The sequence below is a fragment of the Abramis brama genome, assembly GCF_963993115.1.
Source record: "Abramis brama genome assembly, chromosome: 2".
Lineage (NCBI taxonomy): Eukaryota > Metazoa > Chordata > Actinopteri > Cypriniformes > Leuciscidae > Abramis > Abramis brama.
In genome coordinates, this window is record NC_139964.1 from 35949750 (window position 1) to 35969975 (window position 20226).

Below are 20226 nucleotides of genomic sequence, written 5' to 3' on the forward strand. Positions count from 1 at the left end.
TACTTCTACAGCATTTATTAATCTTTGTTATTACACAGCTCTGTGGAATACTTGAGTACTGAATACTAGGACCGGTATTTCTTTGTGGAAGTTTTGCATTTGGTGAGCTAATAAATATAAAAATTCAGTCAAATCAATATTTTGTGTACAGTTATTTAATTATGCCATCCAGTATCGTGGACTTGCTTGTTTCATACAAACACAGCTGCTGCCGTTTTGTGACTATTGTTTTGTACACTGTTGGATTATAAGATACAAACAGGTACGATTTTAAAACAGTTTAATCTGAAATCAATATCTCTCATCTCCATAATTATTTATGTGGCGAAATGCTGTGTAATGAGTGGTATGACCGTATACCGTATCTCTTAAATATCCGTCTAGTTTGAACTTGCCACGCTAGCAACTGCTCTCTCCGCGGAAGCTTTGTGTTTAAAGACCTAATAAAATATTTCAACTCAGATCAATATTTCGTGTCTAATTATTTACTTATGTGGCAAGTAGACGTTTAATTAGCCGGACAATGTGCATCCAGCCGGTTGTTATCTCAGAATAAACCCCCTTCAGGCTGATGCAAGACCCCTTATTCTGAGATAAAAACCGTCTGGATGTACATTATCCCTTACTTACTTTTAATTTCAACATTTACTAATACAAAAGTTGTATTTGTTAACATGAGTTAATGCACTGTGAACTAACATGAACAAACAACCAACAGCTGTATTTTTATTAACTAACATTAACAAAGATAAATAAATACTGTAACAAATGTATTGCTCATGGTTAGTTCATGTTAACGAATGAAACCTTATTGTAAAGTGTTACCGATATTTTATGTCCATAGCAGTCCATTGAGGATACTAAATACACCCTTAATGTGGACAGGATGAAATAAAGGTTTGTTATTGGCTGTTTGATTGTGACCTTGTCATAACTTTTGGCCTCCAGCTGTCCCAGAGGGCTAGAGAGATCTATAACAGCTTCCTGTCGAGTAAGGCCACCACACCCGTCAACATTGATAGTCAGGCTCAGCTGGCTGACGACATACTCAACGCACCAAGGCCAGACATGTTTAAAGAGCAACAGATACAGGTGAGACAGGAAGTGTTCAAATTAGGATATTTACTGAAAACCTGGGAGTATTACACTGTGTTACACTAAAATGCATCATAAAAGTATTAACAGAGCTTACAAATTTCCCAGTGCACGGCACATCATAAAGTTTATATCAGGCTGTGTGGGTGTCAGGTCCACCCTGAAGATTTTGAAATTGTGGAAAATCTCTTTACATGCCTTGACCTGTTTTGTTTTTTAACGGGTGTCTACTTGATATCTTTCTCAGACCAATTCATGCAGAATAATCAGCAAATGATTTAAGTTACTGTTTATGACACATGACAGCATAAAAAAAAATTCCCAGAAGTATCCAACAATTGCTGTTTTTAAAATGACTGTTCCCTCCACTGCATGTCTATAAGGCTTTACCATCACATCCACATCTTTGAGGGCTGCAGGCAAGATGTCTAATAATAAAGTATTTTCGGCACTGTGATGTCATAAGAACATGAATGTAGCATCCTGTACACTCCAATCCCATGATAACCGCTAGGAAACCTTCGGGCGACCTTTGTGCAGAATGTGTTCTTATAAAGTGTCTTTGCAGGCAAATAATCACGTAGCAGCATTTAGAGGCTCCTGTCTGGCTGTCACCTCTTTATCCAAGATCTCTGTAATACACAGATTCACAGAAACATTATATTGGCCACATTTTACAGTGTCAGATACTGTAGCTGTTCAGGATTCTTTGATGAGTAGTTTAAAAGAACAGCATTTATTTAAATCTTTGTAACGCTGTATTTTAGGGCTGCACGTTTTCAAGTTTTTCATTAACCGTTAACCGAGGCCCTTAGCGGTTAATACTCGGTTAACCATAGTGTGCGCGCCGCAACCACGAGATAGGCGTAATTTGCGGGTGGGACATGTCCCCACCACTATTTTCTAAGGTCGATATTGTCCCCACCACTTTTGAAACATCTCGCGGGATGAATAACGTTACCAATACAAATAAAAAAACACATCTCCAGTTAACTAGCAGAGCATTCATTTCGTTCGTTTTTTTTTAGGCGATCTAGCGCTGAAATGTTCTGTTTAAGTGATCAAAGTGCTCGTTGCCGCTGCGATCGAGAAGGGTCTTGTAAAACGTGCTGAGGTAATATTAATTCGTGGCCACGAAACAATTCACCTGAATATTCACCAATTCACACATACTAGAGCCCTGCATTTCAGCCCGAGCCCGACGGGCCCCGACTTTTTTACGCCCCTAGGGCCGGGCTTCGGGCCAATTTTCACGTCATAGTTAAAATGCGGGCCGGGCCTCGGGCCTTTTTTGGGTTATCCTGCTTTTTATATTTTTAGACATTAATTTTAAAAAATATGAGAAGTTGACGTTGACGATAGAAAAACAAACATAGAAAGAAATTTCGTAACCTCATAACTTATGGCGTTATTTTCCTGTCAAATGTCGAGAGCGCATTATTGTGAAAGTAGGCTACATTAATATAATGCGCGAGCGCGAATCTCTCTGCTCGCACATGGAATATAATGTGCCGAGCGCGAATCTCTCTGCTCGCACACGGAATATAATGTGCCGAGCGCGAATCTCTCTGCTCGCACACGGAATATAATGTGCCGAGCGCGAATCTCTCTGCTCGCGCGCGGGAACTGGACGTGCCCTGCACTTAAAACGTGTTTTAAATACTGGCCATTATAGCCATCAGCTAATCTTATAGTTACACTGACATAAGACTGACATGACAGTCTGTCTCACGCACACAGAAGGTTTCCCATCAGCGCGACTCACGATTCACCTCATGTGCAAATAATGGAGAATATTAAGAGAAAAATCGCGTGCGTGAGAAAATTTTGTGATAGAAGAAAGGAGGATTGGGTTAAAACCTTCCACTGTGGATGCTTAGCTATTCTTTTTCTCCACGATGCTCTGTTAGAGACTGTTCTAACTTTTCGTTTGATTGGACTATTTTCGTTTAACTGTTGGAAACCTCTGATGTTTTTCGTTTGATTGGACTTTGTTTTCGTTTAACTGTTGGAAACCACTGGAAAAAAAGAATGGCCATGTTCTGTGGTGCATTTTTGAGGTAAGATAATCTGCAAGTTTGTTTTTAATTTATTTAATTTAATTTGTTTATAGGCTATTGCTCATTTCGTTTGCAAGCGCTGTTGCGAGCAGCCTGAGCCTGCCTCAGTATTAAAAAAAAAATAATACTCACTGTGGTTTAATAAATAAATATTTATTAAACTAACTGTCTGTGTGATATGCTTGAAGTTTTTTTATATCTATTGATTATTGTAGACAAGTAAGTATTATAGCGTTGATTTGAGAGGCTCAATTGATCAAACATTTTTTTCTTGCTGTCGGCTCGGTTTGCTTGGTCGTCATTTAAAAATAAAAATGCTCCAAACATTTGTCTAAATTAACCTAATAAAGAAATGAAAAGAAACATGAATTTACATAACTAACAAAGAAACATAACTAACAAAACTGAGCTAATTTAATGGCTGCAAAAAGTGCAAATAGGGCAGGCTGCCGCTGTGTAATGAAAAAAAAAAAAAAAAAAAAAACGGGCTCGGGTCGGACTCGGGCTGATAATTCTGATGAGCTGTCGGACACGGGTCGGGCTAGGGCCTGAGCGTCTCGGGCCAGGGCCGGGCTCGGGCCTAAATTTGAGGCCCGTGCAGGGCTCTAACACATACACGAAAAAAAAAAAGGAATAAAAAGATGTACGAGAATAGTCGGCCTTCACTGAAGAGCTATTTTCACTAGTAAGAAAAACAGTTTAATAATTATTAATTCGTGGCCACGAAATAATTCACCTGAATATTCACCAATTCACAAAAAATAGGTCTTTAGCATTCACTAATTGTAATTAATAATATCAAAGTCTGTTTTTTGGCCACGTTGTAATTCGTTTAATCAAGGGAGGGAATTAGTTCAACGTGTCCACGATTTATTAAAACGAGGGAACAAATAAGTCGTAACAACTAATTATTTAGATCAGCGGACAGGGCGCATAAGAACAAACAGAGAGAGAGCCCCGGCCGCGCGCGCGCACTCTCACCGCCTTCAAACAACACGAGCGCTGTATTGCTCTCTCTCCCTCGCGCATATCAACACAATAGTAAAAGGTCGGAAGACCGATTGTGTTTTATTGATTAGTAGTTTGTTAATATAAAGTGTTTGATTAGCAAGTACATGTTTAGGAAATGCATAATACAAAATGTACCTATGGGTTAATGTAACGGTAAACGCATGCGCGGGTAACTGCTGGGGTAAAGCTGTGGCTCTGCGGCTCTGCAGACAGATATTATTGTGCTGCGATCAGTAGCGCGGATACTATGTTTGTTTCTGGCTCGCGCACAGCCTTCACTCTCGGACGCGCGCTTTCTTTGCCCGCTTCATATTAGAAAACTGGTCTAGCGGTCTCTGGTGGTGCAAAAATGTATTACACCTAAATTAACCGAGCAAAATGTTTCACTCGGTTACGCAATTTTTAACGGTTAATCGGTTAACCGGTTAACCATGGACACCCCTACTGTATTTGTATTTTTTACTGTCACTTTTGATTAATTCAGTGCATATTTGCTAAATAAAAATATTAATAAAAAAAAATACTACAGACCTCAAACTTTGAATGGAAGTGTATGTCATCCCAGCTGAGAAGACCCACATTGCTGGTCATCAGCATTTGTTTTTGTTAAGGATGCCGGTCCCAGCATGATATGCTTGTGCCCCCACCAGCTTACTTAAGCAGCTTAACCAGCAAGACTAGAAAAAAAAATATGGCTATGCTGGACCAATATGGATTTTCAGCATGCTGATTTTACAGTGCCACTCTTCTTTTTTTTACTCAATAGATCTTCAACTTGATGAAGTTTGACAGTTACACACGCTTCCTAAAGTCCTACCTGTATCAAGAATGTATGCTTGCAGAGGTGGAGGGGCGTCCTCTTCCAGACCCCTACCAGGTCCCCAGTAGCCCCACATCTAAACATAGCACAAGCTCTGACCGCTCTAACCTCTCTACACCTAAAAAGGTAACACACACACACACACACACATTCTTGTACATCTATCTTTATGAGGACATTCATTGACACAATGCAATCTCTAGCCGCTTACCCTAACCTTACCCACCACAACTAAGTGCCTAACCCGAACCCTTACCCTAAACCTACCCTTAACCTAATTATAACCCAAACCAAGTCTTGACCCTCAAACAGGCCTTTAAAGGGGTCTCAGAAAGTGAGGACCGGCCAAAATGTCCTCACTTTACTCTCTTTGTCCTCACTCCAATGGTCTAAAACTCAAACTGGTCCTCACAAAGATAGTTGTACAAGTACACACACACACACACACACAAACGTCTGGTTCGCTATGTTTTGGGGGACTCTTCATAGACGTAATGGTTTTTATACTTTACAAACTGTATATTCTATCCCCTTTCACTAACCCTGCCCCTAAACCTACCCATCACAGATTTTCAGAAAAACTCATTCTGTGTGATTAATAAGCTTGTTTCCTCATGGGGACCTTCATTTTTGTCCCCACAGTGACACGGGTCCCACACACACACACACACACACACACTCAGTGATGTTTATTTTGTCTCACACCCTTCATTAGAAAGATGATGGTCTGTTTGCAGTTGACACATTGACTTCCTTTTAACATAATCACAAAATCAAACAATCTGTGAAGCACATCAAATAACGATACCTCCAATTATCTCTCAGTGGAAGGTTTATGCCTTCAGTAGTTTATGTACATTCATATGCGATTATGTATGAACATTTATGAATCATGGATTCAACAATGCATAATGTAATAATGTTTGTAGATGTTATTTATGAAATTTATCAGGAAGATTAAGCAAATGCTTCACATCATTTGGCTTAAATGTCTTTCTTTAACTGTCCTTAAAAGTTATTTGGGAATGGCTTCACACTCATGAGTATTATCTTGTTGTTTTTCAGGTGTGAGATTAAAGCTATTGTTAGCATTCTGTTCTTGTTTGCATAGTCAAGTATTAGTATAGTTATCATGGAAGCTTTCGAAGAAGAGAGAATCGTCTCATTTATCATCCCACCATGCCTTCCAGTCAGATCTAATTAGTAGTTATTAGTAGTATTTATTAATCTTTGTTAATGTTAGTTAATAAAAATACAGTTGTTTATTGTTAGTTCATGTTAGCTCAGTGCATTAACTGTTAACAAACACAACTTTTGATTTTAATAAAGTGTTAGTAAATATTGAAATTAACAGTAACTACGATTAATAAATGCTGTAGGAGGATTGTTCATTCTTAGTTCATGTTAACTAAACTAAACTAATGAAACCTGTGTTACAAAGTTTTTCTTTGGCCACCAGAGAGAATTTTTTTTATTATCTGCATCTTGGATCTTTGTGTAACACCTTTATGTGTGAGTATGGAAAATAATTTGCCTCTTTTTTTGAAGGTGCAGGACGACAAGAAAAGTAAATCGGGAAGGTCACTGAATGAAGACAGCAGAGATGAACATAGCGATAAAAAGAAAAGCATTTTCTTCTCTTGGTCCAGAAATAGAAGTTTCGGAAAAGGATCTAAGAAGAAGGACCTTGGAGACTACAGTAAGTGGAGGACATCAGTGACGATTTTGTTCAATTTACCTTTATGTAGTTTCATTACATTTACAGTGCAATTACGATGCTCATAAACTTTTGCATTTTTGTTTATGTGCTTCTCATCTCCTTGAATTTTTCCTCCAGTTTCTCCAATTCCCCTGCATTTTCCAGGTTGTCATTTATGAATGTTATTTGTGTTTCACTACAGGCTTTACAGGAAGTAACGGACGGAGAGAATCACAGGGCTCTTTGTCATCTGGTGCGAGTTTGGAACTTGCTACCTCTGGTTCTGGAAAAAACGAGGTGGGTCAAATGCATCTGATTCGAGCTGATAGTATTTTATTAAAATGACCAAATATATATATATATATATATTTTTTATTAAAACAACCCAATCAATTCATAATAATGATATTATTAAAATGGTTATATTATGTAGTTTTCTTGTATATTTATTTCTTTTAAGAATATATCCTCCAATTCTTTTCTCCAATTTAATATAAAAAAATTGTTTTTATTTCATTTATTTGCATTGTTCATTCATTTGTGTTCCTCTGTCTGACAGGGTGACGTGTCACGTAACTCCATGTCGTTGTCCGAGCGTACGGTGCGTCACTGTAACATTAACCTTCCGGATGGCTCATGCTGCTCAGTACCCATCAGGCCTGGCATCTCCATCAGAGAGGTGCTCTTAGGCTTGTGCGAGAAGCTCAGTATTAATCTGGCTGCTGTGGATCTGTTCCTAGTGGGAGGGGAAAAGGTAACATGCATATTATACTGTAGTTCAGATAACCAATGCAGGGTGCTAATTGTGTTTTGTGGTAAAACTATTCTATAATGATCAATAATTAAGGTACCTTCAGTTTTGCTTTTGATTTTGTCTCGTCTACCTTTAAAGGTAACAAGGTGGTTTCAGTATGTGTGTTTTTGTGCTGAGTGCTGCATTTATGTGTGTGTGTGTGTGCATGTGTGTGCATCTGCATCATTTGATACTGCAATTCTGTAATAGACTATAATAGCATGTATTGTCCTTGTAAAGCCTTTAGTGTTGGACCAGGACTGCATGACACTGTGCTCCAGAGATCTGCGGCTGGAGAAACGTACGCTATTCCGGTACACACCCGTTTATCTGTTTTTATCTCTGTCTGTCCATTCATTCATTCCTTCATCTATAATTTTTTTATCTGTCTTTATGCATTTATTTCTTTTTTTACATTTCAAACCTAACTGAAGTCATTCATTATCTAACATTCATCAGGATTCAGTTTATTAAAGTTTATTTTCCTTAACTTCTCTCTCTCCATCTCTCCCTCACAGATTGGATCTGGTGCCTATAAATCGTTCTGTTGGGCTGAAAGCGAAACCTACTAAGCCGGTTACAGAAGTGCTGAGACCGGTGGTGGCCAAATATGGCCTGAACTTAGGAGACCTGGTGGCCAGGATAGTGAGTTAAACATTTGCTTATTGTTTACATGAGGAAAATATAGTTTAATGGATGTATCCTTCGTTATTATATGGGCATGTATCAATATTGTGCATAAAACAATTTATATTTAAATATATGATTAGTTTTTGGAACTTTTAACAGAATACATTCAGAGCTGAACTGGTTTATCATAGCATTGCGCACAGAATTCTCATCAAAAACATGATGATGATTTGTTTGTGAGTTAAGAAGCATGTTGGGTTATCAGGTTACACAGTAGTGTGCAAATTTTGTTTCCATCAAGTTGCTATTTGGAGGATGAAATTAGTGGACTAGAGTGCGAGATGGAGGAAATTGGACTACTGCATCATAACATGTGAAATGTGTTTTGTGATTTTATGAAATGGATATTAATTAAATATGTTGGTCTTTTTGTGTGGGCAGAGTGGAGAGAAAGAGCCACTGGATCTTGGGCTTCCTATATCTAATCTAGATGGACTGAGGGTGGTTCTGGAATTGGGAGACCACGTTCAAGGAAAAGGCAAGATGCTCACACACATATAGGACAGACATCATTCCCACCATCCAATTTGATTATTTGATTTCAAAGAAAAGAATTTGACACTAAAGAAAAAATCAAAATACTTTACCGTGTAGTCTTTAAAATAGTTTGCTTGTAATTAACTTGAACAGAATGAGTTAACGCTCTCCCTCTCTGAACAGACAAACAAAAGCTGGTCTCATCTAAAAGTCATGGCCCACCTCTGTCTACGCGAAGCCAGTCTGCCACAGTAAGACCTCAATCTCCAGAACATTCACTTCAATCTCCTCTCTTTCTTTTTTTGTGTTTTCTGGCCTGTGTGTGGGGAGTCTGTGCATGGCTGGCTCCCCTATTCTTTTCTGTGGTCTGAAGGCTATGTGTATCTGTGCATTTCTGGGCATTTGGATGATCTAACCCATCTTCTCGAATCACAGCAACCCATCTCTTACCACTTCCTTTCCTTCAACACACCACACCGTTGTGAGGGGATAGCAGCCTCTGTTCGCCAAGAGTTCCTTGGTTCAAGGGTTCCTCCCTTGTACAGACTATCTAGTATTTATAGTTACTGATAGCTGTGTGATATGTTGAGAGAAGTGGTGGAAAGACAACAGAAAGTGAAGCGTGGATGTTCACCGATGTTGGGTGTTGTGGTGGCATGCTGTGCTGGTGGTGGTTTTTCTGCAGTGAGATGCTGTGCTGTATGGAGATTGACTTTAGTGTGCTTGTACAAGTATAGTGAGTATTTACACTCGCTTTAGTGATAGTTACTAGAGACCCACCCAGTGCCCCTACGATGCCCCTGTAGTTTTAGCCCTGTTCCCCTAGAGAAAGCCTCGCAGAAGAGGCGGTTCTCATCCACGCACCCTTAATGTGCCCCATTCTCATTGTCGCTACCCAGGGGGAGGACAAAGCGGCAGGAAAGGCTTCGGCTGTGAAAACCAGGGCCCAAGTGGAAAAGCAAAAACAGAAAAAGCTTAATATAGATGAAGCTGAAGGTAAAAAACTATTCCCCTTTCACTTTCTTGAATAATCTCTTTTTCTTTGACCTAGTTAAGCGCAGATGTTGATCCTGGCTACATCTTATGCTAACAAAGTCTCTGTAGCAACACTGGCTGATGTAGCTAATGCTAACACAAGCACACTTTGAACTGGCAGCTGCAGGTAATCTGTTGCCGAGGTCTTGCAAGAATGCTTTCTATCTCACGCTTGCTGTAATGTGTCAAAAGTGTGTTGATTGTCACATTTCAACAAATAAAATGGTTTAAAATTGTGTGTGTGTGTTGTCCAACCAGAATTCTTCGAGCTCATATCCAAAGCACAGAGCAACAGAGCTGACGACCAGCGGGGCTTGCTGAACAAATCCGACCTTGTCCTTCCTGACTTCTTGCGCCTTGACACGGAAGCAGACGCCAACAATCTCAGCTCCACCCCCGTCTCCCACAAGAACCGGCCCCGATCCAAGGAGAATGGCTCCGCCCTCAGCGCCAGCCACCAATCGCAGAGCTTAGATTCAACAGTGGAGGGCAAAGTGCCTAGACGAGCCCTAATGCCTCCCAATAGAGCTCTCAGAAACGCCACAGACCGAAATCCAACACCATTCAGTTCCTCAATATCTCCGATCCCACACTCGCAAAAAGGGGGCTCGTCCGGGGTCACAGACTGGAGGAGCGACGGAGGGGTCCGGGTGCTGGAGGAAGAGGAGAGCGGCGCGGACCTGACATTTGTCGCCGAAGGCGACATCACAAGCCCTAACAGCTCTCTCCTTCACCAGTCCCCCTATCCTCTCCCTGCTTCCCCAGAACGGCAATACATCCTAAGGGAGGGCACTTACCAGGAAAGCTGGGCTCGATCAGGTACCTCTCCTGTGTGAACAATCTACTCTCGCATGTGTTATCCTCACCTCTTTCTGGTCCCTCATGAAGACGTGTGTGATTTCTGAGTGCTGTGGATTTGCTGTGCTTTTCATCGTGAGCCCTGTGCCGAACCCTGGCAAAACCACCTCCTTACCATGTACATTTGACACCCTTTAAGCACTTTAACGAAGAATCGGAAAAAAAAAGACTTCTTCCTACAAAGCATTCGATGGTTTATTTTCTTCCCTGAAAGTATTTTAAAACAACTAGCCACACACAATCTTGACAATCATTAACTTCCATGGCTTTTTTTCCTCTGAGGGAAACAATATAATTATTGTAGCCAGTCGGACTTATTTGAGGTCAGTAGTGAACTGAAGCGATCTTGCTCGTCTTCTGCATATCTCTGCCCTGTGGCTCATCACATGAAGGCCTTAACAGGAGCCATAACTGACGGAACTAAACATGTGATAATTCTTCTATGACACTAAATATAAACTACATACCGGACGTGGAGTGTTTGAGGTGTCAAGCACCCTCGTTTACGCATGAATATATTTATCTGTTGTTCAAAAAGTTTTTCAAATGATGTGAATACGCAAATGGATAAAAACATAAATAAGCACAATCAGTTTTAGTACGACGGAGGCCTCGCCTTACCTCTCTGTGGTGACCAGTAGCGTGCCTTCCATGAACCTGTCCAAGAAACCTAAATATTGACAAAGAGTCTTCAGTAACTCCTCATGACCTCACATTTCTACATTTCAATCTTAAATGGAGACCTCAGAGCTTATTTTTGTTTTCTTTATTCCATCGTATTCTTACAAAAATGCAATTCAACAATGTGTAGCTACGCAGATCACTTCCTTTTTATCACCATTCCTTCCAAGTTTTTTTTTAAGCTACGGTATCATATGTTATGTATTTAATCGTGTAATATAATCCTAAGAAAGGATTAATTTATCCCAGATGAAACTTAAGTATATCTTCCTGAATGACAAAATACTAAATGTGTACATAGTTTCTGTTACAGCTGTGTGATTTATTGCTATGTGAGTTGCCAACATTGTTGAATTGCCCTCCATTCTGTTCATTCTGACACTGAAATCATTTTCAGTTTTCTGTAGCAGTCTTTTTTGTAGAAGACCAATATCTCTGCTCAGATTGATATTTCTGCAAACTTGTAAATAGAGTTAAATAAATGTTAGGGGTGAGATCTCTCTCCCTTCCTCTCGTTGTTTATTTCTTGTTCCGATCTCTTTCCAGTACCTGTTTTACATTTTTACAATCTCTTAGCCTGAAACGTACTACAAGTACATAAACAAATGCTTTCATCTACACAAGTTTGATGTTAGGCCTATTCATTGTTGTATAATTCAAAAGCAGCGCCAGTGCATGTTACATTCTCAGACTTACCAATAGGGATGCTATAGAGGGCGTTAACTTACACTGTATGCTTCAGGTCAGCTACTGTCATGGCGGAGCATTCGTTTGAAAGGAATCTTGCTGTGAAAGTTTGACTCCATAAACGTGTTTAATGCCACACAAATTTAATTTACTGTATGAATGTAGACAGTAAACTGAACTCAACAGCATTGATGTTTAAGTACTTCTGTAGAGGGTGTTTAGAGTCTTCATGATGTCACATACACACATTAACAAACTGAAGTATGGATTAGTACATGATACTTTCTGGCATATTTTGGTAGTGTTATATAAAATCACACCTCAAGAACATGGAGAACTGGTCTGGGGAGGCTAAATCACCAGGACTTCTCTAAGGAAACCAAGTTTATAACTTTAAACTTTATCACAAGTACACTACATTATTTTATTTTGTGGTCAATAAGTTTTTTTGTTTTGTTTTTTTTCTGCAAAGGCACATTAAATGTGCCCCCCCCCCCCACACACACACAAAATAATCAATAATTCTACTGTTTGATAATGATAAGAAATGTTTCTTGAGCCATCTCAGGAATAAATTACATTTGTTATATAAAAACGAATTAAAATAGAAAAAATTGTAATAATAATATTTCACAATATCACTGTTTTTACTTTATTTCTGATCAAATACTGTAAATGCAGCCCTTGAAGACACTTCTTTCAAAAGCATTACAAAAATAGCTAATTTGTGTTTAGTATTATACAAGTGTAAACAGTACCACATCCTTCAGAGTTCAAGGAAAGACAGAAGCCCAAATCATTCTCAGATAAGATAGTTTATCATTTCCTTTTCCTGTTATTGAATGAAGAATACAACGATTAGGAGTTCTGCACACAAGACATAAAGCATGGATGGCACATCTGATCGCATGATGAAACTCTCTGCTCTCAGAAGCGTTCTTTAATAACTCCTTCACATTCCCCTCACCCCACTTCCCCCACCCTCTGTTTTGTGCTGTTTGAGTGAAGCCGTTCTCAGTGCATTAGCTATGCACAGAGGCCCAGTTAAAGTGAATGGCTGGTTAGGCAGGCTTTGTGTTGTTTGGATGCCGGTTCTGGGCTCAAACAAAACCAGCCTCTGTTTCCCTTCACTGCTCCCTCTCTCATCCTCCACCAGAGGAAGTGTCCTAATTCTGCATTGTCTCCCTCGGTACTTTTTCACGCTCCAAAAGAAGGGAAACCCTCTATAGACAGAAATCATAATGCTGTCGTAATTTGACCATGAAGCCAAATTGTTGCGCGATTCCTCCTCCTGGTGCTCTCTTGTTTTATATATTCTAATATCTTTAGACATTTTATCATGTGAGAACTGCTATGTTCTCTCCTTTTTTGTTTTATTGCATGTTGGCTTTGTGGTTTGCTATACAAATTTTCAACTCTGAAAATTTTTCAACTCTTGAATATAGTGTTGTGATTACAGGTGATTAAGAGAAGAAATCGACATGTTCTGAGTGATGAACACTTGTATTGAAGATGTATTCACAGGTCCTGATGACTCATGTTTGGCCAGACAGCCTGAAAATAATAGGAGCTACTTATAGACCAGTAAAACATGAGTTTCATGATGTATGTGACAAAGAATAAGGTGTTTAAAGCTATGAGTAAGAAATTCATTGTAAGAACACGTCTTCCAATTTATAAAGCCACAATATATTCCATCATGCTTCCAATATCCCAACGTTTTGAAATGAGGTAATAAGTGGGGTTATTTGTAGGATAGTTAATATGTTTTAATGTTAAAAATATAACTATTCATTGATATAATGTATCATTTAAACAGATTTAATAAGTCAAATATTTTGGCTAAAAAACAATGAGGGGTTTTAAATAGATTAGCAATTTCGATTATTTTCACATTATAGCAAACTTTAACAGGTAAGTTTCAGCTACTAAATGAAAAAAACAAAAAACAATAGTCTACATAACAAAGGGACTTGAAGTAATAAATCCTTTTTGTGAATCTATTCGTTTAAATTAATTGTCCGAGCGATCCAAATTTTCCAATGCTGAGCTGAGACATTAAGGTTCACGCACACACAAAAATTACAGAAAATGATACATTTAGTCCTGGTTCGCTTAGCTTTCACACTGCCATTTCTAACGCAATGGCTGCGTCCACATTTTAAGGGTGTTTTCACACTAGCACTTTTTGGTATGCACCTGGGTTCGATTGACATCAGCGACAGCGTTCGGTTCATTTGGATGTGAACGCTGTTTGAGTCCACATAAAAAGGGTGGTCCACTCCGGGGTAGCTAAGAGTTCACTGTTGGTATAAATGCAATCATACTAAATCTTGGAAGTGAAACGTAATTGATGACGTTCAGCGCAATGCAGCGCCAGGTGCGCGACGCAAGTGTTTTTTGTTAGTTTCAGCCCAACGCAGTTATCATTTTCAAGTCCTGTGCCACATTGTTTAAGGCGAGACACGGCAGGCAAAAACATAGATTTTTCATGCAGTGTTCAGTTTTGAGATTTTGGGCTAGTTTACTCCTTCAATATGTGTTCTTTCAAGCTGAAAGAACACTGAAACATTTTAATCAAAAAAATATGGCGAAAATCTATTTTTTATGGCTATGGACATGAAAGCATATATCCTGAAATCCCTCTGAGTTTTTATTTTCATCTTGTGTGTAAACAAAATGAAAAAAAAAGAATTTTGCACCTGGCTTTATCATATGTTCAGATCTATCTACCGAAAATATATGCAAAATCGTGCATATTTAATTAGATAATGCCTAATTTGCATAATTAAACATACAAATTTCTAAAACTTGTAATACATTTTTTTAATATACTTGTGTAAGTAATCAACTGAGGAAGTTTCATGGTGATATCTATTATTTTAAAATTTTACCCTATTCACCTGTAGTGTCTCGCCCTATGGTCTCGCCTTAAATAGCAAATGCATTTGTACCCATGGGTGTGCTGGTCTGAAAACGAGGTGTGTTGCTATTTTGTTATTTAAACAGTGCGTTAGTAATATATGGCTATAGGCGGGTCCACAACCCGCGTACACTTTGTCCCGTAGAAGGTCTGTTCGCACGCTTTAACCTCGTGTACAAGCAGGTCCGTTTCCTCGCTAGAGAAGTGTTCAGTTTTTCCGCTTGCAAATTCCACCATGTAAATATTGTATCCGCCATGGCGTGAGCGCAACTGGCTTTTAAAGGGAATGGGAGACTCTGATTGGTTTATTGCACGTTACGCCCAAAACACAGCCATTACTAATTAAGAGAATAGGACAACCCTTTTAGACCATGCCCTGGGTGCGCTGACCATTTTTTCCCGTCATTAAAGTAGCAAAAGTGGATTCGGACATGCCCTTAGTGCACTTGAGCTGTGCGCTTTAGACTATGTGCTTAGATAATTAAAATGGAGCCCTTTGAGTGTGTTCTCGCTCACTTTCCTGACAAGCGTGACTGACGCACTGCAAACAGAGAGAATGTAGGCTATATGTAAGGGATAATGTAGAGCAAGGCGGTTGTTATAGCGAATACAACCCCGACAGGCTGATAAGGACCCCGACGCGAAGCGGAGTATATCAAGAAATAACAGACCACATTCTACATTAGAATTCAACCAAGCGATGTAATAAATGGCGTTATGTGCTGAACTTAGAAAACGAATCCAAAGGTAAAAAAAAAAAAATATATATATATATATATATATATATATATATATATATATATATATATATATATATATATACAATCGTTACAAATAAATACAATCGTTTTTTAAATCAATAAACTCCTTTTTAAATCAATATTTTGTGTCAAATTCTTGATTTGTTTGGTAGGTAGCCATGTAATAAGAATACAACCCCGACAGGCTGATCAGGACCCCGACGCAAAGCAGAGGGGTCTTGAATCAGCCTGAAGGGGTTGTATTCGCTATAACAACCGCCTTGCTCTACATTATCCCTTACATAATGAGGTGAGCAATGTTATTTTGACGCCTTCTCCTGCATTGACGTTTTGAAGCAACAAGCTGCTGCTTTGATGATGCAAACACTCTGCGTGTGAACACAGTTTGAACCTTAATAATATAATGTGAACACAAATTCCAGCAGGGGAGAGGGAGCAATTGAACTCTGATTCAGACCAGACAGTCGAACCAAGTGTGAAAGCACATTAATTGAACCCAACCTGCCAAGTGTGAACACACCTTAAAACAGAGATGTAGCATTTGGCTGCACTATACAACACATTACGCTTTTTACTGGAAAAGCTACACTATTTAATAGGCTAGCCTACTAACTGAACTACTGTCATGTTTCTGAAAAATATTAGTAACCTATCGCTACTTTTACTAGCCTAAAATTCTTACCAAACACCTATTTAAATGCTTGGTACAGTCAGATGTTTTGGTAAATTAGGAAGATTGACAACACTTTGAAATTAATTTTTTTTTAGATGGTTTAAAGAAATTAAACAGATTATAGGCTACCATCCTTTGCTACTTAGTGAAATTGATATTTAAAAACAAATTTGAACGTGGTAATTTTACTTAAATTTTAACTGTAAAGAAACAGCTATTTTTGTTGGCCAAAGAATCCCATCTGGATACTAATATTTACTCAGTTCACAGCATGTGAAGGACCCAATAAATCCCGACAAGACTTTTCAACCCGACAAGTTTTAAACATCTGCTTAAACTTCAATAACTTCAGTTATTGAAGTATTGTTTGTTTGTTGTTTTTTTTTAGCAGAAGTTGTACAATGTTTGTAAAGCAAGTCTTAGGGGGTTTGTAAATTGCACAAATATGGCCAAGACAGAAGTTATCGGCAATTCAACACTCGCATCAATACTGGGAGGGTAACTTTGGCCATCATCGTAAGTGAGATCCTGAAAAGAGATGGTGCTCCATCTAGTGGCCGAGGCAGATAAATTATTATTGAATTACTGCCTGTAAAACGCATGACAGTAATGTGCTAATAACGTGACAGTTTAGACTTGGATTAGTTAATTTGAAGATAAGTGCAATTGATTGATCATCAGTGTTATTGTTATATGAAGAGCTTTTTTTCACTTCCTTGAAGATATATGATCTTAATGCTTGTAAGCAAGACTAATAATGACCAATATAGGGTTTGCAAATAGGAATAGCATAGTGCCACAAGGGGGCAGTGTGTAACTCTAATCACTCAACAATAAAAAACGGCTCAAATGCAGTAGCCTACACCCTGATGTGCACAACAGAACTTAGTTCTGTCTTCATCAGCCACAGTTTTTCCTCTAACGCATATCTGTAACAATTAGCAGTGTGTATTGACAATGAGTCTTTCTAATATCTTACCGTATCTTCCTTTATCTATATGAATGTCATTCACAATCTGGTGAAAGACCAGAGACTAATGATAATCGATGGACACACTTGTGGGGATAGTTTTGAGTATGTTTAATGAGTTTGCATTTGGTCTGAATGAGTCTTAGCGAACATTAACAGATTTAAATCAAGCTAACAAGTCATGGCTACTCATCTCATCATCTGCACTTTCTTCTAGTCCAACTCAATTGCATGTCGCTAAGCAACGCATGTGTTAGTGTTTTGTATCTGTTCTGCTGAACAAAAACATGCTTGCTGGATGGATTTTTTCCCCCATTATGATGCATTAATGCGCAGAAGAGCAGAAGCCAAAATCTCAGTCTTGAATCAGTTTTAATTGGTCAAGCATACAAGATAAGTACCTATAAATCAACAGAACGATGAATGATGAAAAATTAAGGTTGCCCCTATATGTCTCATTAGGGCTATACCTGCAACACTGACCTCTACAAAACACAGCACTTTAGATCCAAACCAAGCCTGCTTTTCTGCTTTTCTTTTCTGAATTCTCAATAGCATGTAAATATGTAGGCCTACACTATACCGTTCAATAATATTTTATTTGAAGAAACTAATATTTTTCATTTAATGTGCAAGGATGCATTCAACTGATCAAAAGTGTCAGCAGACATTTAAAATGTTACAAAATATTTCTATTTGAAATAAATGCTGTTCTTTTGAACTTGCTATTCATCAAAAAATCCTGAAAAAAATTTATTAGTAGGCTACTTATAAAGCACATATTAATGCCGTATTCTGCATGGCCATATTCTACGTTCTCCTACCTAATATCTAAACTTAACAACTAACTTACTATTAATAAGAAGTAGTTGGGGGTTTATTAAGGCAAAAGTCGTATAGTTAGTTAATAGTGAGACTTGGACCCTAAACTAAAGTGTGACTGAAATTTCAATTTCACTCTGATAAATGGAAACCACAGGAGTCTCATGCTGCACCACCAAAACATGCATGTCACCCTTGTGGCAATCAGTCTGGAAGATTCTGTCAAAAAAAAAAAAGATCTGTCAGATCTGTCACGTCAGATCTTAAATTCGGCATAAAATGGATGTTGCGATAGTCTTTTCATCCCTATTGTGACCTATATCCAAGTGAAAAGGCTTCTCGAACAAGAAATAATGTAGCGTTTAATAAAAAAAGAAATAAAAAAAAAGAAAAAGAAATAATGTAGGGCTGGACTTGATTTAGTCCATGGGGAATTGATTAGATCGTTGGATGGTTGTGGATCACCGCTGCTGTGATATCGTGAGTGACGGGTTGCCCTGTCCTCATCATCAGGACTTCTAAGACTTCTATCTTCTCTTCCCTGATGACAGGCCTATATTCTATTAGAAGATACAGACAGTCGTTGTAAGAGGGAGGGGAAGTTACTTTTTTTAAAGATTACAAGGCCACATGAATTAAAATAATTAATGGATAAATCATTTATAATAAATACGGAAATATTACATAAATAATAAGAATGGTTAATTTTGATTTCATGGTGACTTTAAGTCAAGTCCTATACAATAGCCTGTCAGGATGAGTATGCTTATATATTTTCATGCTCTTCAGTTTGTTGTTTGTTATTTATTACTGTTATACAAAAACAATCAATTAACTATCTTAATATTTGCTCCTCTCCCCGTTTGACTATCATTCCTTAGTGAAAAATGAAAGACGTCAGAGAGAAAGGACCAGTGTTTCCAAATATTCCCACAGGAGGGCGCCCTCCGCCCCACCTCCTGCTCCTCCACCTCCTGCTCCTCCACCTCCACCACCTCCACCACCCCGGGTCAGAGGCAGAGGCAAGCGGTCTCCTCTCCACGTGAGAGGTGCTCTTGATGTGGATGGGATCAGGTGCGATGACCTTGGTGGTCAGAATGGAGGCATGGAGAGAGTGCTTGACGATCTGAAAACCCACAAAGGAAGAATGAGAACAGGAGTTTACCAGACCTCAGGTCAAGGTGAAATGCTGCCTGCGAAAAAGCGTATTGATCCATCCACAAAAACAGCAACTAAACCTTCAGTGAAAACTTCAAGGAAGAAGAATAACCACATCAAGAACAATGCCACTTTTGTCTGATATGACAATAAAGAGCATGGTAACAACTGATAATCTTAGCTTTCCCAAAACAGCAGACAACTAACATTTTACAATAAGGTCCCATTAGTTAAAATTAGTTAATGGATTATCTAACATTAACTAACAATGAGCAATATTTTTGTTACAGTTTTTAGTAATGTTTGTTAAAGTTAGTTAATAAAAAATACAACTTTTCATTGTTAGTTCATATCAGGTCCATTAAATAATATTAACAGACAGAAATTGATTTAAAAAATAATGATGTATTAGAAAATGTTGAAATTAACAAAAATTTAAATTAATAAATGCTTTAGAAGTATTTTTAACTGTTAGCTTGTTTAACTAATTTAGTTTAGTTAACTTATGTTAACAAATGGAACCCTATGGGTACCACTTTACAATAAGGCATTAACAATGAGCAGTTTGTTGCAGGATTTATTAATCTTTGTTAGCATTACTTGTTAACTGTTCATTGTTAGTTCTTGTTAGCTCAGGTCCATTAAATAATGTGACAGGCGCAACTTTTGATTTTAATAGTGGAACTAAGATTAAGAAACTTATTTTTAATTGTAAGTTCATGTTAATGTAGTGAACTAATTGTTAACAAATGGAACCTTATTGTAAAGTGTTGCCCAGAAAACAGAAGATGCTCAAGCTTGTGCTGGTTTACATTCGGTTTGAGATAATACTGCAACATTTTTAAATAAACAACTTCTAAAATGGAGCTTGAAGTGGATTTTCCGGTTAGTTTTTGCTCTCACTGCTGCTATTATACAGAACATTACCATATAAATGTCACCTGTGAGGACTCGGAGCTGCTGGGAACAATGAGCTGGACTAACAGTGTGGGACTCCATCTATTTCACTTATG

General features: G+C 38.3%; 1 protein-coding gene across 4 annotated transcripts in view; it reads left to right on the forward strand.

Annotated features, from left to right (window-relative positions):
• rgs12b (regulator of G protein signaling 12b) overlaps positions 1–19054 on the forward strand; it is a 51282-nt gene extending 32228 nt beyond the window's left edge. Inside the window, exons 7-17 of one of the 4 annotated variants that reach the window (XR_014605166.1) lie at positions 949–1092; positions 4933–5112; positions 6535–6685; positions 6888–6982; positions 7245–7439; positions 7719–7792; positions 7997–8123; positions 8550–8646; positions 8829–8896; positions 9697–9807; positions 9939–10065. Coding sequence is in view for 3 of the 4 variants with exons in the window: in XM_084107198.1 (XP_083963324.1) it covers positions 949–1092; positions 4933–5112; positions 6535–6685; positions 6888–6982; positions 7245–7439; positions 7719–7792; positions 7997–8123; positions 8550–8646; positions 8829–8896; positions 9545–9641; positions 9939–10516 (1806 nt within the window). In the remaining variant the exon portion in view is untranslated. Of the gene's footprint in view, positions 1–948; positions 1093–4932; positions 5113–6534; positions 6686–6887; positions 6983–7244; positions 7440–7718; positions 7793–7996; positions 8124–8549; positions 8647–8828; positions 8897–9544; positions 9642–9696; positions 9808–9938; positions 11720–18936 lie in introns of those variants that run through there. The other 3 variants (XM_084107198.1, XM_084107199.1, XM_084107200.1) reach the window with 3 other exon arrangements.
• Positions 19055–20226: the final 1172 nt, after the last annotated feature.